This window comes from Astyanax mexicanus, chromosome 5, assembly GCF_023375975.1.
Source record: "Astyanax mexicanus isolate ESR-SI-001 chromosome 5, AstMex3_surface, whole genome shotgun sequence".
Taxonomy (NCBI): Eukaryota; Metazoa; Chordata; class Actinopteri; order Characiformes; family Acestrorhamphidae; genus Astyanax; species Astyanax mexicanus.
In genome coordinates, this window is record NC_064412.1 from 56,685,759 (window position 1) to 56,712,586 (window position 26,828).

The window sequence follows — 26,828 nt, forward strand, 5'->3', positions numbered from 1 at the left end:
AATGTTGCCCATTTACCATTTACTGATGCGCAACATATGCACACTCTCTCTACTGCTGTCTGTCTTTTGAAATAAATGTATTTTATGATTGAATAGTCCAGGCATTCTTTAAATTTAATTTGTTTTTAATTACCTCTGATCATTATTTACATTTTTACTTTAATATTTTATGAATAAAATATTTGTGATATATATAAATGCAATACATTTACACTCATGCCTCAAAAATGACCCATTCATTCAAAGTGTGATATAAAATAAACTATTTTAATACTGTAATAATTAGTTTCAGGTAGTTTTTTTTTTAGCAGGGAGTGCGGCCCAATTATTTTTTTTATTTGCCGCAGGTTTGTCACTTTTTCACACACAGCATTTTAAAAATAATTATAAGTATTATTAGCTAGCTACTTGTTGACATATTCTAAAAACTATTTTTATTTACCTGTGTGAGCTGTGAAATGGTAACTGCATGTGGGTCGTGTCTGATCTGTGTGTGAACTTGTAGAAATAGAAAAGAAAGAAGGGCAAGTAAAAATGAAGGTTTGTGCAAAACAAAAACAAGATATTCACTGAGAACTTAAAAAAATGAGTAGAAAATGATTAATGATTCATTTATTTCAAAGATACAGTTTAGAAACACTCCACAAGCTATACTTGTTCATTTATTGGGTAGTGATGCAAAAATGTTTTTTATTTAAAAAGTTAGAAAGGGAGAAAAATAAATAGTAATAATATATATGAATTAAAAAGTGTGATGATATTCTATTTTATTTTAGCACATATACATGGTGATAAAAAAACAAGGTAATTGAGGAATTCCTTGAATACTGAATGTTTTTAATAATTTAATGCAAAGATACATCAAATTAAAAGTCAGAACGTCGGTCGCTTTTGAACCATGATGCGCATCAAAGGGTTAATAGAATCAAAGGCTGTAGAGGGGAAGGGGGGATGTGTGGAATCAGTGCTGGTGTTACTGCGCCTTTAAAAGAGAGAGAGAGAGAGAGAGAGAGAGAGAGAATATGGCATCATTCAGATCTGCGGCCGCTCTTATAATAAAATAATAAATATTCCTGCTCTACTGGAGCTGTTCACTAAATACACCTGCAGAAATCACCACCCGGAGCGGATCCTTGCGGTTCCTCGACATGTAGCGCTGTCGAGAGAAAACCCTGAGAAAAACAGGAGAAAACCCGTGATAACGGGCTCTGATCTCCGGCGAGAAGATGGTGAAGAGGAAGAGCCTGGACGACAGCGAGCAGGAGAACAGCCGGGGGATACCGTTCCCCATCCAGACCTTCCTCTGGAGACAGACCAGGTGAGCAGAACCTGTCAAACCCTGGTGTTTAATATTTACCTGTAAAAATATAACCCGTGGTTATGTATGAACTGCCTGTGCGGCTCAGCAGCTGTTTATAAATAGGCCTGTGTGCCACAGTATGTTGTTGCTGGTAAAGCTAGTAAAATATATTACCTTCTTCTGGCTGTAATTTGAATTGAATTGGCTCAAATGTTGGGTTTTAGCTCCCTTACACCAAACTAAAATGTAAATATTGTGTATATAAAAATAGAATAAATGTAAATATATATGAATATATCATAATGATAAATGCTGTGCTGTTGCTGTTGCAGTGCGTTTTTGAGGCCGAAGCTGGGGAAGCAGTATGAAGCCTCCTGTGTGGTGAGTAACAGCAGTAACAGCAGTAACAGTGATGATCAGTGGTGATCAGTGGTGATCAGGGGGATTTTTCCCCTCACCCATCCCTAATCTCCTCTCCTCACACCTGAGGCTTCTGGCTCTGCCACATCACCCACTCTCCATTATTGTGCTCAGCCTCTACTTACTAACACTAACTCAGTTTAGTCTATTTCAATATATTAAAAAAGAAAGAAAAAAAAATATATATATATAAAGTCATTTGGTTGGATCGCCTTTAGCTCTGATTTCAGTGTTGTGCTGAATTCAGCACCCCCGCCAGGAAAAGCACCCCCTCTTGGGAGCACGCACCCACGTCTTCTTGGCTTCTTAACTTTACTTAGAAAATGGAAATACCCAAGATACTGTTCTAAGCTACGCTGACTCGTAAGAAATAAGGAAAAAGAAACGTCACCTGCAGCCTCGGCCGAGAGGGGGTGCTTTTCCTGGCGGGGTGCTGAATTTGGCAACATACTAGTGTCTAAATCTGCACCCCCGCCATGAAAAGCACCCCCTCTCGGCAGCGTGTACACAACGTCTTCTTAATAAAAGGGAAGATAATTGATGGTAGATGATGGTAGAGTCTGACCGCTGCACAAAACCTTATCCAGCACATCCCAAAGATTCTCAATGAGGTTAAGGTCTGGACTCTGTGGTGAACTCTCTCAATCCATGTGTGAAAATTATGATCTCATGCTCCCTGAACCCTGAACTCTTTCACAATTCCAGACCCATCAATTCTGGCATTGTCATTTAGGAATAAGCCCTTGCCATCAGGGAGGAATAAATCCATTGATTGAATAACCTGTTTATTAGGGGTGGGCCCTAAAAAATAACAGGATATTTCATGGTGTTTTTGCAATAACGATACTCTTGGCGATATGACAAAACACTGAATTAAAAGAAATATTTCAAGAATACACTACTGAAAAAAATAGGGTCATATGACGTATTCTGTGTAATCTGCCCCCAGTCTTTTGAGCGGGTTTTGGTGGAGAATAAACTCCATGGACTCTCTCCAGCTCTTACTGAGGCCATCCAGAGCATCTCACGCTGGGAGCTGGTTCAGGCAGCACTCCCACACGTCCTCCACTGCACCTCCATCCTCCTCTCCAACCGCAACAAGCTAGGTAACCTCACCAGAAAAGTCTGTGTTTTATAGTCCATAGCTTATGACTATTGGAAACATTTTCATTTGAAACACAGGTATGGGTACGTGTTGTTATCTCAGTTTAAAAGTTTGATAATTTGCCTAATAGTTATTTAGAAAAAGCTGCATATAATTTTTTTGTTTTATTTGTAATCTGTTCAGAACAGAAAATCTGAATGGAAAAGATTAAATCTGAAATGGTTCCCTACTTCCAGCACAGAGCTTTAAATAAATCATGGAACTATCTCAATGATTTACAATAGCGTTAAATGTTAAATCTGAGTTCATACGACCAGTGGTTGAATATAAATGGCTCTCTGTTAGACATTCAGAGCACAGTTGGGCTCAAATATAACTTGCGTAAAAACAAAAAGCAGTTAATAAAGTGATAAAGCTTGATTGCAGTTGTTACCGCCAAGTTATTTATTTAGATTTTAATACATTTTTGGCTTTTTTGGCAAATAAAATCAGCTTTTTTTGTGTAAATATGACCCAAAAAACAAAAAACTAAATAAATCTGTAAGGGCTGAATACTTTTTTCACAGCAGTGTATGTGATAATTGATTTCCACAGTCGTCTCCTTTGCTTTGAAACTGAACTTTGACCTTTTAGCTTATTCCCTGGCAGGACACCAGGACAAGCTTGGTGTAGCCGAAACTAAGCTGCTCCACACTCTGCACTGGATGCTGCTGGAAGCTGCTCAGGAGTGCCACCAGGACCTCGGGCATGGCTGGTCTGGAGGGGGTAGCAGTGGCAGCAGTGCTTTCCTCCAGCCCCTGGGGAACCAGGGAAACGTTGAACGCAACGGCAGCACACCTGAGGAGAACGAGTACGCCCGGGCCAAGCTTTACCACAAGAACATGGCCACTGTGGAGCTTTTTGTCTTTCTGTTCGCCCCTCTCATAAACCGCATCAAGGTTGGTTCTGTTTTTCTAGAGTACCAGTTAAAGGTTTGGGCACACCCCTTGTCAATCAATGTGTTTTAATTATACTTATACTTATAATGTAGTCATTAATGAAAGACTAAGAGCAAATGAACCCAAATATTTTATAGGGCTAAACCATGTGGCTAGTACTCAGGTGATCTACTTCCTGGAAGTGTCATGTGCTGTATCAGAGGAAGATTAACACACTATATGAACTTAAATAAATAATTAGAAGATAGAAAATAAAAATAATATAGGACAAAATCAAATAAAATACAAGACAGTGTATGATACAAAGACTGATAAACAGATTTCACAAATTTTTTGGTGTTTGTTTTGGATTTCAAAAGTGATTTTCTACAGTGGAAGGAGGTTTGATATGTGTGTTAGCCACATGTTGAGCAAGGGGACATCTGGAAATATCCACAGCAGTAAAATGCATTTTATTGCTATGATAAAATGATTACATTTACATTACATTTATGGCATTTATCTGCTGCTCTTATCCAGAGCATGAGAAGGGGTGTCCAAACGTTTGGCAGGATATTGGCTGCGTATTTCGTATCAATTCTTACCATTTTTTTTAATTCTCACTGATAATTAACATTTTGTCTTCAAAAGGAGTCTGATCTCACCTTTCGGTTGGCTAGTGGACTGGTTATATGGCAGCCAATGTGGGAGCACCGTCAGCCAGATGTTCCCGCCTTCTCTGCTCTCATTAAGCCCATGCGCAACATCGTTACTGGTGAGAATTTTATATAATCTGTATAACCTACCTACCTACCTATCTACTTATCTATCTACCTACCTACTGACCTACTGACCTGCCTACCTACCTACTGACCTACCAACCTACCTACCTACCTATCGACCTACCAACCTACCTACCTATCGACCTACCTGTTGACCTGACCTACCTACCAACCTACCTACCTACCCACCTACCAACCTACCTACCAACCTACCTACCTACCTACCTACCTACCAACCTACCTACCAACCTACCTACCTACCTACTGACCTACCAACCTACCTACCAACCTAACTACCTACCGACCTACCTGCTGACCTCCTGACCTACCTACCTACCTACCTATCGACCTACCAACCTACCTACCTATCGACCTACCTGTTGACCTGACCTACCTACCAACCAACCTACCTACCCACCTACCAACCTACCTACCTACCTACCTACCAACCTACCTGCTGACCTCCTGACCTACCAACCTACCTACCTACCAACCTACCTACCTACCAACCTTCCTGCTGATCTCCTGACCTACCTACCTATCTACCTACCTACCAACCTACCTACCTACTGACCTACCTGCAGACCTCCTGTAAATGTAATGATATTTTCAGCAAACAATTTCAATAATTAAAATATAGTTCATGTTCACAGTGTCTAATTAAGGGTTTGTGTTATCTCTCCTCTCTGTTCATCTCTCTTTATTTTAATATCCACAGCTAAGAGGAATTCTGTGGTGAATAATCAGTGCAGTCCATGTGGCACCAGTAACCCGTGCTCCACAGTGAGTATTTAGTCTGTAATGAGACTCAGAGCAGAAGAACCCAGGGGCTCTTTAGTCCCACTGGAGGGAGATTTCCTGCCTCAGTGCAGTGATATGATTTATTACCTGCATCATGTGACCTGGCTTCCTGTCTGGTTGCCCAGGTGGTGTGTGAATCAGCCCAGTCAGACTCCTCCTCCCCATCGGTGACGGACCAGAGCTGTCGCCGTGGCAACTCCGTGGAGAGAGGAGGATCCTCAAAGCGTCCGTATGAGAGGAGCCTTTCCCAGAAGAAGTGAGTCTGCACAAATTACACCGGGTTACAAATTAATGTATGTTTGGTATCCCTTTAAAATAAGACTCCTTTATAAAGGAGTTGTAAATTAAGTTAAATACATTAATAATCATTTAACATCAACATAAACAGAAAGAGCACCAATGACATTGACTTCAGCATATGTAATAAAATAATATAGAAAGTCAGTTTAGTAGTTTAATTAGTTTTTATAGTAAAATTAAGAAATAAAATTAATAACAGAAATTAAGCAGAGGAAACTGACGTGTGTGAACATGCTGTGAAGATACACCAGCAGCTCATTTAAGGGAACAGAAATTATATTTTATTCTTTATTCTGTTTATTGTTGAGTTAAAAGTCGTGTTTGTGCTCTGCAGCTGTGTTTAATGAACAGGGAATGATTGGCTGTTGTCAGGGTTTTAATCAGTCAGTTGACCTCCTGTGTTTTCCACCACCACAGGTGTTTAATAGGGCTCTTACAGTTGTAATTTTGTCAAAAAATCATCAATTATTTTTTCTCTCCATCTCTCTGTTTCTGATAGACTCTCAGCTCCTGGTGGAATGTCAGTGTGTCAGCGGGCGAGGTACGCTACCTATTTCGATGTAGCCGTGCTGCGATGTTTGCTGCAACCTCATTGGACGGAAGAGGGGGTGCACTGGGCTCTTATCTTCTACCTTCAGAGGCTGCGGCAGATCCTGCAGGAGAAGCCAGAACGACCTCCTGAACCACCAATCGCACCTCTGCCTCGACCACGGAGCAGCTCGATGGTAGCTGCAGCGCCCTCTCTGGTCAACACACATAAAACACAGGTAGAGTACTCTGCTGATCTTTTGCATTTAGATATAATGATGCACTGAATGCATCTTGACATGTGGCCTTTCTGAGTCTTTGATGTTCATAAAATGAAAATTATTATGATTATTATAATTATTAGTCTGTGCTAGTTGCCGCTGGTCATCAGATTTTTTTGACATTGAGTATCAAATACTCTTCTTCTTATAATATGCTTTATAATTTCATATCGGTACGTCAACTATAAAAATGTCAAAAAATCAAAGTGTATCTGTGGAGATGCAATAAAACATGTATTGGATTAATTGGGAGCCTCACAAACAGGAAACACTGATAGAGGGTATGATAAAATAATCATGATTAATCGACCATTCGAAGAAATAATCACCAGATTAGTCGACTACTAAGATAATAATTTTTGTACCAGTTGCAGCCCTATCAAGGATTGTGTGAGGGTTTGAATCCTGTTCATACAGCTTTCCATCAGCTGCCAGAGCCCTGAGAGAGCACAGTTTTCCTTGCTCCCTCTGGGTGGGTACAGTACAGTAGATGGTGCTCTCTCTTTCCCCCTCATCACTCCTAGGGTGATGTGGATCAGCACAAGCTGCATCTGTGAGCTGATGTATCAGAACCGACTCACTGCACTTTAATGCAACTCGGTAATGCTGCATCAGCAGCAGTTCAAAAAGAGGCGGAGTCTGACTTGACCTGTATTGGAGGAGGCGTGTGCTAGTCTTTACGCTCTTGGTTTTGGTGTTATTTACTGGGCAATGGACATTTTTCTGAGATTGTTGTAATACACTATGACTTAACATAGTGTGGTGTAGTGTAACCAAAAGTTCAGGCACATGTCTTGAATGTCATAAAGAGTAAAACACATAAATGGATGAGTTCTCTTTTTTGTTAAGGACATGACTCTGAAGTGTAATGAGGAGGGGAGATCTCTGAGCTCAGAGACCTTCTCTAAAGTATCCGTCACCAACCTCAGAAGACAAGCTGTCCCAGACCTCGCCTCAGACATGGGCATCAACATATTTAAAAAGGTTAGTTTTAGTAGTGTGTTCCTGATTAATAGAGGTCCGTTAATGTGCTGCAAGGATATGAAACTCCTGGAAAAAATGTCTGTTTTCAGTTTAAGAACCGCAGGGAGGATCGGGAGAGGAAGGGCTCAATCCCGTTTCATCACACCGGGAAGAAGCGGCAGCGGCGTATGGGCGTCCCCTTCCTGATGCACGAGGATCACCTGGACGTTTCTCCAACACGCAGCACTTTCTCGTTCGGGAGCTTCTCTGGGCTGGGTGATGAGAGGCGGCCTCTGGAGCGTGGCGGCTGGCCCTCCACTATAATGGGTAAATACACTTTCTTTCAATTTGGTGAAACATGTAGAACAGATGTAACAGTATAGGTGCAATTCTACACCTTGCGTAAAGCATGTCTCGATGCTCATCGCTATCTTACACCCCACCAACATTTCATCTGAATCGTTTAACCCTCCTATTATCTTTGGGGTCGATGTGACCCCATTTAATATTTAAAGTCTCTGAAAAAAAGGTTGACATTAGTTTTGTGATTTCATATTAATTGTCTTTTCTTACTTTGACAAAAAACATAATAAATATGGATTTTATAATGTTGAGGTCACTATGACATTCAGTTTTATAATCTTTCTCTAAATGTCCCTTCACTTTAGGTCCAAACTTAACAACACAATACTTACAATCGATCAAAATCTGTATTGTATATTGCTATCTTAGCAATACAGGTGCAACATGCAACCGTGCACAAATCCAACATTTACATCAACAATAAACAGAATTAAAAATAAAATAATGTTGTTGTTTAACATTATAAATTAGCTGTAAATTAGCTGCTGGTGAATTTTCACAGTGTGGGAATACTAATGCCTAGTAGGGCTGTGCCATATCGTATTTATTTTATTTTAATCCATTTCACGCCTGTGTTCTCCTTTAACTATCATAATGAGGTGTGTGTTGATTTGCTCTGCAGGGAAGTTCACTCGCAGAGGCAGCACAGATACAGCAGGAGATATCGACAGTCTCGGAGCAAAGCACTCTCACTCCCATCACAACCTGCCCGACCACTCCAACAGCCACAGTGAGAACACCATCAAAGAGGGGGGTAAGACATCTGTACACATATATATGACATATATACACATATATTCAAATATATACACATATATTCAAAACATATTCAACACATATTCTATAGTTCCTATATAAATTGTATAGTTTTCCACTTAGTAAGTGTTTATTACTCTTAGGGTTGCATGAAAATCATATTCATATATTACTCATATATTACTATTCATATATTCACTAGTACATTAGGTTAATATCATATCATATATTATGTATGTACTAGTACTCATACTCGCCAACGATAGGCCCTGATACCAACCTCCAATACCATGTGCACATTACTGCGTTAAGAAACAGACAAATTCAGACAAAATCACAGCAGCTCAGCACAGAAGCGCAATTCAGAAAAAAAAACACACAAATCTGCGCAGCTCCAGTGACGTAGATAAAACTCGGATGTAAAAAATCCCAAAACATGAAATTTCGTTTTTTTTTTTTTTTCAAATATGCTTGTTTGGAAAATTTTAAATAACAATTGTTCATATGATATATATCATTTTTGGACTGATGTCATAAATTATGTTAAGACTTTTTAGTGTTGATGTTTTGCACGATTGTTATAATTTTTGTATGCTTTCTAGTTTCTGTTTTTTGTGTAATTGATCCCCCCATGTCCTTTGTTTCAATTACAATGTTCTGTTATAATGCAGAGATTTCTCATTCTTTCTCATTAATTGTAAAATCAATAAATAAATAATCTAAATAATATTATAAAATTATAAAATATTATAAAATAAATAATGTGACCGTCACAACAACTCAAAATTAATAAATTGAACTGTTCCATTGCACTACTTTACATTAACAACTAGATTATTGCATAATGCTCCTGATTGCTTACGATAATTTTAAGTAGGTATCACTACACAAATAAAAAATTCATGTACTTATACTAATTTGGAATAAAGTGCTATTGATGCATCCCTTATTACTCTGTTATAACAAATGAATGAAATGTAATAAACTGTACGAGAGTGGTAGCTGCAGTAATGCAGAATCAGAATTAATTTCCTTTCTTATTTGCAGCTTGAACAGCACAATAAAAAGTTCTGTTCACACAGAGTCTGTCTCTCTCTCTCCCTCATCTCTCAGTTCGCTCCCAGATCTCTACCATCACCATGGCAACCTTTAACACCACGGTAGCCTCTTTTAACGTGGGCTACACTGATTTCTTCACTGAGCACATTAAAAAGCTGTGCAATCCCAACCCCATCCCGGAGATGCCCTGTGAACCGCTGGCCTGTTCCAACTTACCCCGCAGTCTGACCGACTCCTGCATCAACTACTCCTGCCTGGAGGAGAGAGACACCATTGAGGGCACCAACAACTTCATCCTGAAGAACGGCATGCTGGATCTTACTGTGAGTCTTTTATATTATGGCACTGTTAAAAATAGCTTCAAATATGAACTGTCAATTCGATATGTATTATTATACACTGACTAGTTCAAAAAAAAAGGTAATTTAATAATAAATAGTGCATGGGTGATTAATATGTTTCAGCAAAAACGTGTTTAATTTAACTCTAACTGATGCAGGGAGTAGCTTCTCATTTGTTAAGCACTCATGGCAAGGCAAGACAAGTCTATTTACATAGCATCTTTCATACACAATAGTCATTTAAAGTGCTTTACAAACTAAAAAAATACAAAGAGAGTCACATAAACATGTGTAAGCTTTTTATTTGACATAATATACAAAATCGTTAATCGTTTAAAGTCTTAATAGTTTTAAATTATATAATGTAACGTTACAGTAAAAGAAAAAAATATAGATGTTTTTGTTTATTTGTGTAAATATTTGTTCTGCTTGGTTCTGGTTGGTTGAAGAATTCACATGTTGCATGTTAATTATATAATAAAGTATAAGACAAAGGGATGAGAAGACAAAGAAAGGTTAATATGGGTAAACAGCAGCAACAAGGAGAAAACATACCAGAGTAAATACAGAAACAGTTCAGAGGTCAAATGATATTCGGCAAGGCAATATCAGAGGGCAGAGAAGAATAAGGTTGGTAATATAAAGCTTAATGGAAAAACGCGTTCCACAAGGATAAACCGCCAATACTCAGAAAGACTAAGAGCATATGAGCTCCTTTTATGGGGCTTAACCATGTGGCTAGTACTCAGGTGATCTGCTCCCTGGAAGTGTCATGTACTGTGTCATGTGATCGGGATTGGGCATGATTTCAGTGTGTGGTGCATCCTGGGCAATGTAGTCCTGAGGCTGCAGATCACAGACAATTTTTTGTTTTTTCTTCTTGCTCATATCTCTACAGGCTGTCCTGCGGGCTCTGTATGCCGTCCTCACTCACGACATCAGCTCACGGATCTGCGACGTGGCCCTCAACATCATCGAGTGTCTCCTGCAGCTGGGCGTGGTTCCTGACCTGGCCAAGAAGGTGTCCAAACCTGAGGACAAGCCGAAGGAGGCAGAGCTTGCGAAGGAGGGAGCCGGTCAGAGCGTGGGTGGGGCTCACGGCGGCGCGAGTGGGAGCACAGGGGCGGCGCCTAGCGGAGGAAATGGAGATGGAGATGGAGGTGATGGAGGAGGTGGAGGAAGTGGAGGAGGAAGCAGAAATGATATTAAAAACAACAAAGACAATAAGGTGAGTGCTTCCCAATAAATATGTTTAAGGAATAGGAAAATAATGGATTTGGATTTTAATTAAAATGTGGCAAATTCTAATTGGTATATAGATATAGAGCACCAGTCAAATGTTTTAAAACACCTTTAATTCAGTGTTTTTTCATTATTTTAAAATGTTCTGCATTGCAGATTAATGCTAAACTCATCCAAACTATGGGAAGAGAAAACAAGAACATTTTTGTTTTGTATTTTAGATTCTTCAAAGTAGCACCTCTTGTTTAGATGACAGCTTTGCACATCTTGGCTGGATTTTCTCAGTTTCTCAGTTAACAGCTGTGCTAAACTCGTCAAGAGTTAATTACTTGAAATTTAACTTGGTACCCGGTATTTTCTTGTCTCTTAATGTGTTTGAGAGCATCAGTTGTAAAGTTGTGAGTTACAGGTATACATGTTCTTGTCCATATTATTGCAAGAATTACTCAAATAAGTAAAGAAAAATTTTACTTTAAGAAGCAAAAGGTCAGTTTGTCTGTCAATAAGTTAATTTGCAAGTGCAAATTAAAAAAAAAAGACCATCAAAAATGTTATGATGATGATGAAACTGGCCCTCATCAGGATAGCCAGAGGAAAGTAAGAGCAAAAGTTCCCTCTGTTAATCAGTTACCTGACTCAGTTTGTTAAACGCTTTTAAGTTACTACATGATTCCTTATATATTGCTTGTATATATATTGTATATATATATATCTTTTATATCTGATTCTCAGGAGGAGGACTCGTCTCTCAGCACCCACAGGCTGGCTCTGACGATGCTGATTAAGATAGTGAAGTCTCTGGGCTGTGCTTACGGCTGTGGGGAAGGTCATCGTGGACTCTCAGGAGATCGGCTGCGCATGCAGGTCACCATGTCTGCTTTTCTATATTTTATATTCTATATTTTGCATTGGAATCTATCATTTCAAGCATTTTCAATCACGATTTTTCATAACTAAAAATGATCAAAAAGGTAGTTTAAAAATAAAATGTGATTTTAGTTGTTGGTGGTTAAATTCTTTAGTTTAAGCACTCACTGGAGGAAGGGATGTCCCGATCCAGATTTAGCCTCGATGTCTTGATACCGATATTGGTATTTTCATTGCTAATACATTTAGATAAAGTGCAATACAATAATGCTAACTAAATATGGTGAAATCAGTTTATATAATTAATGTGTAATATGAAATGTATAAGTACTGTTTATAGCATATTTAATATTTTATCGTTTTGTGAATTGTGAAATTAGTTTTTTTTTTATTATTATTAGAGGTTGATTGATACCCAGCATTAGTAAGTAATTAACCAAAATCTATTGACCAAAATTTAAAAATATGTGTCTGATTGATTTGTCATGGATTTAATATTGGAAATATGAAATCTATCACTCTTAATCTATATTAAATACTTCTTAATATATATTAAACAATAAGTAAATATGAAGTGGGACTATCTGACCTATTGTTTTATACAATGATCAGCCAAAACAATATTTCACCCCAACCAGTTTTTTTTCCAGTGTCTTGATACCTTGACTTTTTTATTGGTAAAACTTTTATTTTTAAAATTTTACAAAAATACAATACTTTACTGCTAACTAAATCAGTTTAAATATAGTGTATGTGTAATTGGATATTTAGAAGTATTGTCTGGGTCATAATTCAATGCTACTGTGCTACTAATAAAAAACAATAAGGGTGTTTAGAATCGTTTGACTGGTCGTGTAAATGTGTCAGGATAATAAAACCTTTGATATCATCATTTGTGTTTGAATTGATGATTAATGATTAAAGTGTTTTTAAGATTTTGTGCGGCTTTCACCATGTGTAGGCCCAGAACTGCCTGACCAGTCTGTACAAGCTGGATAAGGTGCAGTTCCGGCAGACTATGAAAGAGTACGTCAACAAGGATTCACTCAACAACATAGTGGATTTCCTGCATGCCCTGCTCGGCTTCTGTATGGAGCCCATCACTGACAGTAAGAGGACCAACCCGCACCCCACGCTAGTTTACAACATGTAAAAACGTGTAGAAACAGCTATAAATAACTTTACTTATCACAGCCTAGCTCAGGTAAAAACTGGGGTAAAACTGCAGGATTTAACAGCAGCCGTTGTTTCAGCTTGTGTGAATCAGAATGGACTCAATTGTTGAATAATCAAGCAAAGGTGAGTTAAAGTATTAGAGTAGATCATTTTGCCAGTCAGCACTTTGGCATGTATAGAAAAATCAAATTCTCCACCAGTGTCTGAATATTTTTATATATTTTTGTGCCATGCCACACAGTGAAGGAAATAATTAACAGATCCCCTGCTGATTTTATAAGTTTGCCCACTGACAAAGACATGAGTGAGAGATAAAATATATCAGAATAAAATCTCTAAATCTTCTCTAAATCATTAAAATCATACGTTTTCTATATGATTAAGGTCCGAAACACTCCATTGCCTTAATGTGCTTCTTTTTTTGCCTTGGCTGTATGTTTTGGGTCATTGTCGTGCTGGAAGACCCAACCACGATCCATTTTTAATGTCCTGAACAATGGTTTTCTTAATGAATGTGGTCCCAGCTACCTTGAGATCATTAACATTCAAGTTCTTACTATGATCTCGTCCCTGACATCATGTAGAAAGTGGAGTTTAGAGTCTCTCTGGTAAATTTAATTTGTGGACAGGAGTCTTTTATACAGGTGACAGGAATTGAAGACTATGTCTTTATTACAGATAATGAGTTGATTAGGGGCATCTAAATGGTCTGTAGGAGCCAGAACTCTTAATAGTTAGTAGGGGATCAAATACTTATTTCTCTCTAAATTTTATTTTTAAAATTCTCTATCTCTCACTGTTGTAATTGTCCTACCCCTAAAATTATAGAGTGTTCATGTCTTTGTCAGTGAGCAAACTTAAAAAAAAATCTCTTAGAGATCAAATAATTATTTCCTTCACTGTATGTTAAGGTAGCACAGTTAAGGGTACCTTCATAAGATCATGACACATAAATCTTCTCTGTCTCTATCGAACTGCATTTCTCTCTGTATATGTGTCGAGGCTTTCTGTGTCTGCCAGTGTCTTTAAAGCTGCTGTCCAGTCTGTCTGTCTGAACGTAGGATTTAGATATAGTATAGTATAGTATAGTATAGTATAGTATAGTATAGTATACTATAGTATAGGCCCTAGATAAACATGCCCATGTCCGGCCTCTATGGGTAATTCAACTGGGAACCAGGAAAGTTTGTCTGGGCTGTGGTTTCAGAAAACACTAAAACAAGTCAGTAGATCAGTTTAAACCAATGGCTGTAAAAAAAAACAAAAAAACAAAAAAACATTAATTCCAAAAAATATATAATGCCGAAATGGTCTGCCATGTGGTAAAACTTGCAACAAGTGCTGCAACTAATAACTATTTTATTAGTCAATTAATCTGACCATTGTTATATTATATATTATATATTTGTATTTTTTTCGATTAGTCAGTTAATCACATATTGTTTTTAAGCATGCCCTCCATTTATACTTTCAATTTCTGAGGCTCCCAATCGATCCGATGCCTTTTTTTATTGCATGACAGATTTTTTAGGTCATTTTGATAATTAACCTGGAGTAATAATATGCAAAGCATATTATATTAGAGGTGAAACAGGCAGGAGGTTCTTAATTTCAGGTAATTCTACTGAAATGTAAAATGAAAATTGTCTTCAATTGAGATTTAAATATTAACAGATAATGTTACTTTTAATCTGACCATTTTGCAGTCAAAATGTTTATCTATTAGTATTAACTTCTTTTAATAATAATATTTCCCTTTGTATTGTGCTCCTGAATTGCCTCTGTAAAGTGAGTTGCCAGGTTTGCGGTTTTAACTCACTATCTGCTTTCTTCATATTATGAAAAGAAGTTGTTTAGAGTTTAGAGGTTGAAAATGAGATGGAAAGTTGACAGTTTTCTCACTGAAACATACGGGGATGTTCGAAGCTGCAGTACGTATCATACTGCAACCGGCCAGCAGAGGCGCTAGATTTGTGTAGACTTCACTGTCCATGCTTTTTTACAGTCATTGTTTTAAACACAATTCAAACTAATGTTACATTACATTGTTGGAAATAATGTCTTGTCATAAAAATATTGAAAAGAGCTTAGAAACTTAGTTGCGCATCAGTCTGATGTGTTCTAGACATGATTTATCATTTTAGTAGAATATAAGATTGAATTATTATTATATATGGTGTAATGCTGATCATGTCTTTTTGTTGTCCTCCCTTCATTCTTCCTTCACTTCTGCACCTCTCCTTCTGTCTCCCAACTCCCGTACAAACCGTGTTTTAGGGACAGGTATGGGCTCTAAGGGCAGTCTGGATCTCTTTTTACATTTTTACCTTTTCTACCTTTTTGCGTTTTTTACGTTTTAAGTTATTTTTCTCCAGTCTGCCCTCAGATCTACTGTCATCCCATAAAACACTGATGTGCATCAGTAACTCTTCCTCCACCTCAGTCACTCATCCTTTCAGCAGACTTGCCAATTATATCTTAATATTAATACATAACGCAATACAGTACACCAGGGGTCGGCAATTAAGTTCGGCCGCGGGCCAGATATTTTCCAAGCCATTAAAAAAAATAAATTCTGTTTTGGAAAATATAAAAGTGTAATGGTATGGAGTGCTGCTACAGACTAGTAGCTCTTCAGCCCAGAGGGTTGTTGAACCCAATTGCAGAACAGTTGATCTCAAAGCAGGTAAACCCAAGAAGAAAGGGAAAAATCAATAAATAAAGAAACACACTGTGTTTCTCCTTACGCGGGATCGAACCTGTGTTGTCCGGGTCGTGGTCCAATACTCTACTACCGCAGCCCCGGTTAGTGAATTATTGGGACACGGCCATGCAAAAAAATGCCCTTATAAAGAGATAGGGAGCCCGAGAACGGGTGGAAAAATGAGAGAACGGACGGAAACTAAAGTTACCCCAAGCGTGACAGAGAGAGACGGGGGAGGGATGTAAACAAAAGCTCACCAGAGAAACATTTTGTTTTATTTTATTATTATTATTTTTTTATCATTATCGTTCATTATAGTTCAAACAACCTCACAGGCCAGATGTTTTGTATGCTTGCGGGCCACATCTGGCCCATGGGCTGCTTATTGCCGACCCCTGCAATACACAATACATGCTGAATATATCTTCAGGTTCTTGTGATTTCTTGATGCCCAATTTTAAGAGTATAATGATAAAATAACTAAATTTGAATTCACTTTCAGTATTTCCAGCTGTTGGCAAGTTAGTGAACATATGAGTGGAATGATGATGAAACCATGAAGGTCCCTGGGAGTGTGAGTTTAGTACGCATGAGTCTGAGTGTGTGTGTGTATGTATGTGTGTGTGTGTGTGTGTGTGTTTAGGGTGGTGGGTTAGTGTTTCCTGAGAGAGCTACATGTCTGTGCTGGCCTGACACCAATCTACCCCACATTTCTTCTCTTGCAGAATACGGCAGTGCAGGTGAGAGGTCCAGGAGGGCGAATAAACGAAACTTCGGTAGATACTCAATATCTAAATTTACTGCCAAAGAATAGGCATTACACCCATTCCTGCACCCCTCCCTGTGTCTTAAGGTGGCAATCTCGCCTCCAGATTTGGATGCGTAGCTGGTAGGCACCATCAGAACATCGAGAAAAAGTCCAAAGGGTTCTTCTTAAAAGACCAGACTTTGAAATAAGCAACGATATAAGATATAAGATAAAATTATTTAAAAAAAACTCCAAAGTTGTAAAACAGAAAGAAGCATGACCTTATTGTTAGGTCCGAGACTATCAGGCCGCAGACATTTGCATGCGTATAATCCTTCCAACCTGCGACCCCTTTGGCGTCAGCCTCTCATATGTGCTTTTTGATTTCCGCGCCCCCTTTTCCTCCTCCATCTCGTTCGTGCTGACGGCTTCCAGCTCCCCCCGTGTGTTGTCACACTCATGCCTGAGCCTCACTTCAGTTGCTACATGCAGAACTTTGCTCCATGTTCCTTCTTTCCAGCCTCGCTCCCAGCGTCTAAGGTGGCTCCTATGTGTTTTCAGACAAGGCTGGTTTCGGAAACAATTTCGCCACGGGAGGAGATAAGTCTCTGGCTCAGAACATGGAGGCGGTGGTGGTGGGCTGCATGTTCAAATCCCTTATAACCCGATGCGCCTCCACTACACATGAGCTGCACAGTCCCGAGAATTTGGTGAGGGTCCGGTCCGGGCATCCGGGCCGGTTAAATGTGTATTTTCAGCTGTTTGTTCATCATTGATTTATCAATTGGAAATCTGGAAACAGCTTTTGTGTATTTATTAATTACTACTGTATCGATAAATGTATTATATGTACATGACAAGGTGTTGATTGTATTGAATGTATGTTCAGAGTACAGTGCTGTAAAAAAAATAATAATAGCCGCCTCTTAAGATTTTTTTTCAGATTAACAAACACATTTTAATATCAGACAAAGATAACTCTGAGTGGTCCAGCGGGCTAAGGCGCTGCCACTATGATCGGGAGAATACTGATTCGAATCCCATTCATGCAGCTTGCCATCAGCTGCCGGAGCCCCGAGAGAGCACAGTTGGCCATGCTCTCTCTTGGTGGGTACAGTACAGTAGATGGTGCTCTCTCTTTCCCCTCATCACTCCTAGGGTGATGTGGATCAGCACAAGGCTGCGTCTGTGAGAAACGAGTCGCTGCGCTTTCCTCCGAGCGTTAGCGTTGTGATGCTACTTGGTGATGCTGCATCAGCAGCAGTTTAAAAAGAGGTGTAGTCTGACTGAGTGGGTTGGGTAATTTGCTGTGTAAATTGCGGACAAAATGGGATAAAAATGTCTTTATTCACCCAGGTTAAATTTGTCTGAAAAACAAAAGGAATTTATAAGGGGATAAATATTTTTTTACAGCACTGTATTTAAAACATTTTTCTCTCCTCCTCTCACACATCTTTTTTACATGGATAAGGGTCTGTACTGCGACATCAGGCAGTTGGTTCAGTTTATCAAAGAGTCACATGGAAACGTTTTCCGCCGTGTGGCTCTGAGCGCTCTGTTGGACAGCGCAGAAAAACTCAATGCCACTAAGAAACCTGACGAAAAAGACGATTCCAAACACACCGGACAGAAAAGGTTAGAATCGCTCTTATTAAAAATAAAATACTGTTTCCAGCTGAAATCCACTTTATTTAACCATTATGTTATGTATAGACCACAATTTAAAGTCTTTCCTAATGAAAAAAAAAAAGTGCTACCAAATTAAACACTAATAAAAGGGATATTGAAAAACACTTCAAAGCATTTATGCTTAGGACAACCAAAATACCTAGCACCAGCCCTGCTTAACCCCTTAAACACCAGAAAAATGGTTAAGTTATTAATCTTTGAGTGAAAGACTGGTGTAAACACATATAGCTTCCCTAATTTTGTGGAATCCAACAGGGTTCTATTTTAGGGCCAGTTAAATTCATGTAAATAAGGGTATGAATGAAGTGTGGGCTTACATGCAGAGATTGAAAAGTTAAACAGGACAGTTTTAAGGGGTTAAAAAATTCATATGCAAAAGTTTGGTGTACTATGTTTAATTTAATACCATTAGTTGGGATCTTAATTATTGCATTTATTTAAAAACTTATAATGATTAGCTCTGGCACTGCTGTAGTATTGTAAGTATTAGTGTTTATGTAGTGTTGCCGTGTGTGTGTGTGTGTGTGTGTATCAGTGAGGAACAGATCCCCGGAGCTCTTTTAGGACGTAAGGACTTCTGGAGGAAGATGTTTAAATCCCAGAGCGCTGCCAGCGACACCAGCAGCCAATCAGAACAGGACACATCAGAGTGCACTACTGCCCATTCAGGGACCACCACAGACCGCCGCTCTCGCTCGCGCTCTCGCCGCATCTCACTGCGCAAAAAACTCAAACTGCCCATAGGTGTGTGTCTGTCTGATATCACTTTATTTCAGTTTTATTTAATCTGGGTTTTATTATGGGAATTCATATTATGTTATAGACCTTTTATATACACTGCCGGTGAAACGTTTTCTCCCCTTTATTTTTGTCATTTAAGCTCTTTAGATCCAGTCAATAACAGGAAATGGTACGAAATTTAGTGTACAACATTTCCCCAGGGCCTTTGAAGGAAATCAAATTAACTTAAAAAAAGTAGTTTATTATTTTAAAATCATGAATTAGGTAGCAATGGAAATAAACTGAGCTTTTGGAAAATAAATTAGAATAAAGTAGAAGTCCTTTTCTTTAGAGAAATTACAGACACAGAAGGCAGAGAGCGGTGAGTACTGTTTTCTACACCCTCAAATAAAAACTCTTAGAAACTGGAGATAAAAAACTGCTACAGGAAGACGTCTGGCTGACCCACATGGAAACAGCAGCTTTAGCCTTTAGCTCAGATTAACATGATTAAGGACTGAGACTCAGTTTCAGCAGAGAAGAGAATTAGAGTTAGAATTAGAGTTAATCTGACAGAAGAAGAACTTCAGTAATAAAGTAATTGATAATAAAGATAAAATAAAATGAAAACTTTTTTTAAAACTTTAAACCGGTAGTGTATATACACTGTGCATAGAACACCTACCTATATAAGCCTTCTCTGTCTGCTACAGTATTAGTAAATGTGTTTCACTGTTAAACTGTGTTTTACTGGGTTTCATTGGGTTTTACTGTGTTTTATTGGGTTTTACTGTGTTTTATTGGGTTTTACTGTGTTTTACTGTGTTTTACTGTGTTTTATTGGGTTTTACTGTGTTTTACTGTGTTTTATTGGGTTTTACTGTGTTTTACTGGGTTTCATTGGGTTTTACTGTGTTTTACTGTGTTTTATTGGGTTTTACTGTGTTTTATTGGGTTTTACTGTGTTTTACTGTGTTTTACTGTGTTTTATTGGGTTTTACTGTGTTTTACTGGGTTTCATTGGGTTTTACTGTGTTTTACTGTGTTTTATTGGGTTTTACTGTGTTTTATTGGGTTTTACTGTGTTTTACTGTGTTTTACTGTGTTTTATTGGGTTTTACTGTGTTTTATTGGGTTTTACTGTGTTTTACTGTGTTTTACTGGGTTTTACTGGGTGTTCTGGTTCATCATCACTGTGTGTTTTATCATTAATGCAGCACATGTCATCATGTCCCATTACATAATCTTAAAGCCATGTGCACATGTGAAAAATGAGCATGTTACTGCTCCATCTGGCAACCCAAGATTGTAAAGCTTTAAATGTGATGATTATTTTTAATTTGGTTTAGTGTAAATTGAATGTATGAGCTCAGAGATTGTGTGCAGATGGTTTATGGGTCATTGAGTCATTGGTTTACTGATAATCTCAAATTCTGAGCACTAAAGCCATTCATATGTCTCTCTGTGTGTTTGTGTGTGTGTGTTTTTTGTCGGCAGCGTGCCGTAGGAGTGTCCGCCTTCCATTCACTCTCTCCGTCTTACGTATGTGTGTGTGTGTGTGTGTGTGTGTGTGTGTGTGTGTGTGTGTTTGTTATTTTGTGATCCTAATTTTTTGAATGAAGAGAACATAGAAGAGTATTTGAATGTTTTAAGCTGTTTGTGCTTCTGTGTTTGTGTGTGTGTGTCAGTGTGTGTGTGTGAGCTGCTGTATTATATTGTGCCCCTGATCAACCCCTGTTCATTTCCATTCCATTTTGTTGGTTTGCCATTTAAAATTATTTTATTAAAATATTTGAAATATGGTGTAAAATTGACTTGGGTTGTAGTGAATAAAACATGATAACGAGTACAACCTTTTGTCAAATTGCATTCTCCCACTAGTATTCCCAAATAAAGCACTTTTAGCTGATGCTCCCAACAGGCTTATAAATGCTAGTGATGGGGGCATAGAGTTACCCATTCAAAGAAATCACTATTTTAACACCATTAACCAGCTCAAAGTAGCTCCACACTTTATTGGTAGAATTCTGAGAGCTCTTGACATTTAATACAAGCTACTTTAAATGTGTTAATGGTGTAAAAATAGCATGCATTTCTTCACTAGCATTGTAAACCTGTTGGAAGCATTAGCTAAAAGCGCTGTATTTCGTTCTGAGTGCTGGGGGAGAACGAAGATGGGCTGTTCGACAAAGGTTTGCACTCGTTATCATGTTTTATTCACTACAACCCACGTTTATATTTCACTCCAGAGTTCTCCTTTAATTTTATATGAAGCTTCTATTGCTCCAGCTGAACCAACCATCACCGTAATAGCACGCTCCTATTCATCACTTTATAGGTGGTGTTTATTACATAACACATACATAATATTAAACAGCTGTAATGCTAAGCTAATTTACTCTATTTAAGCAGATGGTCTGTTTTAGTTGGAGCAGGTCTGTGTCCTCGTGAATTTTTTATTTCTGGCTCCATATTTGTAGGAAACTGGCTGAAGCGCTCGTCCCTGTCAGGATTGGCTGATGGGGTGGAGGACCTGCTGGACATCAGCTCTGTGGACAGACTGTCCTTCATCAGGCAGAGCTCCAAGGTAAAGGGGTGTAACACTGACTGGTCACTCAAAATTATTTTTTTTTAAGTAAAACAACAAAAGTTTTGATGAACTTGCAGGGTTTTTGCTTGAATACATCTAAAAAAATAACCTGATTTTTTTTCTGAAAGAAACACAATATTGTGAAATGTCTTACAGTAGTGTGTAAAATTCACTTGTCATTTGCACAAATCACTTTTAGTTTGTTTAATAAGTTTAATAAGACAAGTCATATATTTTTCTGCATGTGTTCCTGAAGAGTTTAGTTAAAATATTAGAAAAGTGAATTTTCTGCTTGCCCAGTTAAAGCTATTGCTGCTATGCTAAGCTTTTGCTATGAAATATCCAAATTCTTCTGTGTCCCAGGTGTTTGCTGTGGTGTTCCTAAAATTGTTTATTTGGTATTACAGGGGATTACTATGGGGCTTACTATAGTGTTACAAAGTGGTAGATAAAAGGTTGTTACGTGTTTGATATATCCCTGGTGGTTTCTTGGGTGTGGCTAAGTGGGTGCTACCTAGGTGGTTGCTATGAATCACTGGCTGGTAAGCTGTTGCAAAGTGGTAGCCAAGTGGTTGCTAATATATATGTGAGGTAGTTGCTGTGGGATTCCAAAGTAATTTCTAGGTGGTTGCTATGGTGTCCTAGCAGTTGCTGGGGGGTTTCTGCAGTATCCCAGGTGTTTGTTAATCTTTATATCGCTTTATATCGAATTCCAGGTGGTTGCTAGGTGGTTGCTGTGTTGTTGATATGGTTTCACTGGTGTTTGATTTAACATTTGTTAAGTCACTTCTCTGGTGATGTTAAATGGTCAGTAAGCTGTTGCAAAGTGGTTGATATGATATTTGTCAGGTTGTTGCTATGGTGTTCCTGAGTGATTGCTATGGTTTTCAAGCGGTTGCTATGTGGTTGGTGTGGCGTTGCGAAGATGAGCAAAGCTGTCGTCTAAGCAAGATGACTTCAGTATTAATCTACAATGCACACAACTTTTTAAATAGTGAGTCCTGATGTTTAGCTGGTTCTGTGTGTATGTATATATATATATATATATATATATATATATTTTTTTTTTTTTTTTTTTTTTTTTTTTACCTCCACAGGTGAAGTTTACCAGCGCTGTGAAGCTGTCTGAGGGAAGCGCTCTGGAATACGGGCGAGAGGAGGAGGAGAATTTCTTCAAGCGGCTCGGTAAATGGCGGTCTGGCCGGCGGAACCCATCCAAGCTTCACCACACAGAGGAGAAAGATGGTAGAACACTGGGGTGTCCCCCCTGTCCCCTGTCCCCCACCTCTGCTACTCGCTGTGTGTTTTGTGCCTGTCCTTGTCCTGTCCTGCGCTTCTGGTGCACTCACTGTCCTCTACCATCTTCCATACCAGCAGCTCTGTGTGTCTGTGTTTCTGTGTCTCTGTGGGAAGCTGTCCGCTGCCAGAAGGACAGTGTTTTAATGCGGTATTATGCTCTCTGTCCTGGTACTGCCCCGGTACTGTCCTGTATCGTGGCTAAAAATTAAAGCGAAGAATTGACCAGCTCTCCACATGAGATGCCTAAATGTGAAGTATTGGATGTTTATTTGGAGAACGTTACAGCCTGTATCCTTATTTAGAAGCGTCAAAAGTTTCGTGATTTGGCATGTCAGTGTAAGTCTGTTATTAAAAAGTATTAATTTTTTATTAAAAACTTATACCGTATTTTTCGCACTATAAGGCGCACTTAAAAATCATCAGTGTGCCTAAAGGATATAAGTATATAGGTAAAGTATATTGCACGATAGTCTTCGTTTTACCATGTTAAAACAAAATTGCAGCTAATCAGCTGCTAGTGGTAATGCTGCCCCCAGCCTCAGTGGAAATTTGTAAAAAATCTAACGTCCAGCGCTCGTTTGACTTTAAAAGAAAATGTCTTTTTTTTAAGAATTATAGTTTGCTTCACTTGGCTTATCTTTACAGCTAAATTAGAAGGAAGACATGGTGACACCCCTGTTCCTTACTAGTGTTGCATAATAATCGCATTATAAGCTGGTGCGCCTTATGTATGAAAAATAACATTCACCGATTCACGCTTTATAGTGCGAAAAATACTGTAAATTTTAAGTTTATTGGATTTTAGAATTAACTTTTGCCATCTGCTCATGTTGTGCTTTGCTCTGGTCAATGCCAGGTTGTCACGGATTTCAGGAACGCTTGGTTACCAGCCAGGAGGCCATAAAAAATAAGAACATCGTGAACCTGGGGGCCATCAGACAGGGCATGAAGCGCTTCCAGTTCCTCCTGAACTGCTGTGAGCCAGGAACCATCCCAGATGCCTCCATACTAGCTGCAGCGTTGGACCTGGTTGGTTCCATTTATCCTGTTTTCACACAGACACACCACTATGGAGACTATGCTAATTAACAGTGGCTTGCAAAAGAATTCATAGCCCTTGAACTGTTTAACATTTTGTCGTCTAGAAGAAATTGAATGAGTGTATTTCACTGTTCTCACCAGGAAGCTCCAGTGGTGGCGAGGGCGTCCCTGTTTCTGGAGTGTGCACGCTTTGTGCACCGCTGTAATCGTGGTAACTGGCCTGAGTGGATGAAAGGTCACCACGTGAACATCACCAAGCGAGGGCTCTCACGAGGACGCTCACCTGTGGCGGGAAACAAGAGGAACAACAAACTCCAGTGGAACGCTGCCAAGCATTTCTACCAGTGGGGGGATGTGAGTAATACTGCATTATAGAGGAGTATTAGTTTAGTTCTCCAGCACCTTGAGACTTGAGCAGTATTAGCATTAGCCGCTAATTATGCTAAGCTTCATCTTTTTCGTTAAAACTTACCATGCGTGATGAACCGCTGGCTAATATCATCCTGGGTTACTGGAACACTTAGGGTTCCTCAGTGTAGCGCTGTCCGGCAGCATTAGCTGCTCACCACTGCTGGGGCTAGTGGTTAGCTGCTAATGCTAATGCTAAATTTACAGTAAGTTTTACTTCACTCACTCAAATAAACACTCGTTTGACTTTAAATATGCATATTTCTTTTTTTAAGAATTACAGTTTTGTTAACTTAGCTTAGCTTCAGAAAACTCGCCACCCAGCGATTAGATCTGCTGAATTAGAAGGAAAACATAGCGACACCCCTGTTCCTTACTAGTGTTGCTTAATGTTCCTCATAATCCAGTAACGCCTCATGTATGAAAATAGACCAGGAAATAGACGTTTATTGATCGTGGACCTTATAATCCAGTGCGCCTTATAATAGTGCGAAAAATACGATAAAAACATAAAAAACATAATCGGCAAAAACAAACACATAGGGATAGAAACACACAGAGCAATCAGGCACAGGTGCAGGTGATTACAACTCAGGTGACAGTGAGCGTGGGAACTGTTCATGGTTGATTTAGGAGGATCATGTGACTGTGGCGTTAAATGGAGTTTCATGGTATTCTGGGTAATGTAGTTAATGTAGTGTCAGTCGAAGGAAAAAGCTCCAGGAAGCTTGACAGTTATTTACCAAATCTTAATTTCTTTCTTGTCTTTTTTGTGTATATTTTTCGCCGCAGGCGATCGGCACTCGTTTGAGTGAGTTGTGTCACTCGGACAGCGAGAGCCCCGCCAACATCTTAGGCTTCATTTACGACGATGAGAGTAAGAGGAGGGCGAGGAAGGAGGATGAAGAGGAAGACTTTCTGGATGACAGTAAGAGAAAGGGTGTGATTTCAGTTTTTACACAAGAATCTTATTTTTTTAATTTACTTGATGTTCATAAACTTCATGTCTTTCCGCAGACACCGTCAACCCGTCGAAGTGCGCGTGTCCCTTTGCTCTGAAGATGGCCGCCTGTCAGCTGCTTCTAGAGATCACCACCTTCCTGAGAGAGACGTTCCCCTGCCTCCCTCGTCCCCGAACCGAGCCTCTGGTGGTCAGTATTCTTTATTATTCCTTTTTTAGCTTTAGGTTCAGGATTCAGGCTTGAGTTATATTATTTATGTTTTGTAATTATTAATTTAGAGTAATTTACAGCAGTTACTGAATAATAAACGTTGGGGCTGTGCCAAAATATAGCCAACAATTCTGACACATTAATAATTTTATCAAATTATGAAACTTATATTTATACTAAATAAAGCTTTAATATTTATTTGTTTGCAGCAGTATATTCTTTAAATAATAAAAGAAAAAAACACTCACAAAAACACCCTAAAACATTGTGATATAATTTTATTTTACTTATCGCCAAGCCCTACTAGGTGTCAAATGTGCTAAGATTAAGAAAATTTAATGTTTTTACAGCCATTAAAATGCACTAATAAAAATATTTATATTTTATATAACCTCCAGATATTAATACATTTTTGTGTTAATTGCAATAAGATATAAACGGTTTGTTAAACAGGATTTAGAGAGCTGCCGGCTGCGTCTGGACCCAGAGCTGGGTCGCCATCGCTATGAGAGAAAGATCAGCTTCGCTGGGATTTTGGATGATGAGGACGGTCACGATTCTCTCAACAGCAGCAGCCATACTCTGAAATCTGATACAGCCTGCGATGAGAAGAAATCATCACAGGAACCCCTGGGTACGTTTCCTTTAGCTCCCACATCTTTTCATTCAACATTTTTATTTATTCATTTATTTTTTTCCTACATAGTAAATGAATAGTGAAGTGATCTATCAGACTATGAAGGAACACATAATGAATCATGTAGTAACTTAAAAAACAGAGTAAAACAAACCAAAATACTCTGTGAAGAAACATTTAGATGCTCTTATCTGGGGAGCAGTTAACTTGTGGTTTCTGTGGCTAGTAACTGGGGCGGTCCTGATGATTGCCAGTTTAATCATCACAATATTTCTGATGGTGTTTTTTGCGACTGCACTTGAAATATTTCTTTTCAGATTGACTGACTTCATTTTTCTCTTAAAGTCATGTTATTCTTTATTTAGTTGAGTAGTTGTTGCTTCTCATAACCTGGATTCGAACATTACTCAAATATTCACTATTCACTGTATACCTGTAACTCTACATCTTCACTACTTTACTTTAACTGATGCTCTCAAACACTTTATTAAGAGACAAGAAATACAAGTAATTAACTCTTGATGAGTTCAGCACAGCTGTTAACTGAAAGCCTGAATTACAGGTGATTCTATCTCATAAAGTTTTTTAACACGTCATAATTTGGATGATTTTAGCATTA

The 26,828-nt window shown here is 38.6% G+C and overlaps 1 protein-coding gene across 11 annotated transcripts in view; it reads left to right on the forward strand.

Moving 5' to 3' along the window:
• The first annotated feature begins 995 nt into the window (after window positions 1–995).
• LOC103031252 (unc-80 homolog, NALCN channel complex subunit) overlaps window positions 996–26,828 on the forward strand; it is a 54,924-nt gene continuing 29,091 nt past the window's right edge. For 4 of the 11 annotated variants that reach the window (XM_049479847.1, XM_049479853.1, XM_049479850.1 and 1 more), the window contains exons 1-27: window positions 996–1,318; window positions 1,633–1,681; window positions 2,670–2,826; window positions 3,459–3,763; window positions 4,394–4,517; window positions 5,243–5,307; window positions 5,451–5,581; window positions 6,125–6,392; window positions 7,284–7,418; window positions 7,508–7,724; window positions 8,383–8,514; window positions 9,630–9,898; window positions 10,815–11,144; window positions 11,891–12,022; window positions 12,987–13,134; window positions 16,631–16,681; window positions 17,215–17,363; window positions 18,125–18,288; window positions 18,878–19,086; window positions 20,560–20,604; window positions 21,543–21,649; window positions 22,750–22,897; window positions 23,808–23,980; window positions 24,134–24,346; window positions 25,193–25,340; window positions 25,418–25,551; window positions 26,026–26,206. In XM_049479847.1, coding sequence (XP_049335804.1) covers window positions 1,227–1,318; window positions 1,633–1,681; window positions 2,670–2,826; window positions 3,459–3,763; window positions 4,394–4,517; window positions 5,243–5,307; window positions 5,451–5,581; window positions 6,125–6,392; window positions 7,284–7,418; window positions 7,508–7,724; window positions 8,383–8,514; window positions 9,630–9,898; window positions 10,815–11,144; window positions 11,891–12,022; window positions 12,987–13,134; window positions 16,631–16,681; window positions 17,215–17,363; window positions 18,125–18,288; window positions 18,878–19,086; window positions 20,560–20,604; window positions 21,543–21,649; window positions 22,750–22,897; window positions 23,808–23,980; window positions 24,134–24,346; window positions 25,193–25,340; window positions 25,418–25,551; window positions 26,026–26,206 — 4,276 coding nt within the window. In that variant the 5' untranslated portion in view covers window positions 996–1,226. The remainder of the gene's footprint in view (window positions 1,319–1,632; window positions 1,682–2,669; window positions 2,827–3,458; window positions 3,764–4,393; window positions 4,518–5,242; window positions 5,308–5,450; window positions 5,582–6,124; window positions 6,393–7,283; window positions 7,419–7,507; window positions 7,725–8,382; window positions 8,515–9,629; window positions 9,899–10,814; window positions 11,145–11,890; window positions 12,023–12,986; window positions 13,135–16,630; window positions 16,682–17,214; window positions 17,364–18,124; window positions 18,289–18,877; window positions 19,087–20,559; window positions 20,605–21,542; window positions 21,650–22,749; window positions 22,898–23,807; window positions 23,981–24,133; window positions 24,347–25,192; window positions 25,341–25,417; window positions 25,552–26,025; window positions 26,207–26,828) is intronic. The other 7 variants (XM_049479848.1, XM_049479849.1, XM_049479851.1 and 4 more) reach the window with 7 other exon arrangements.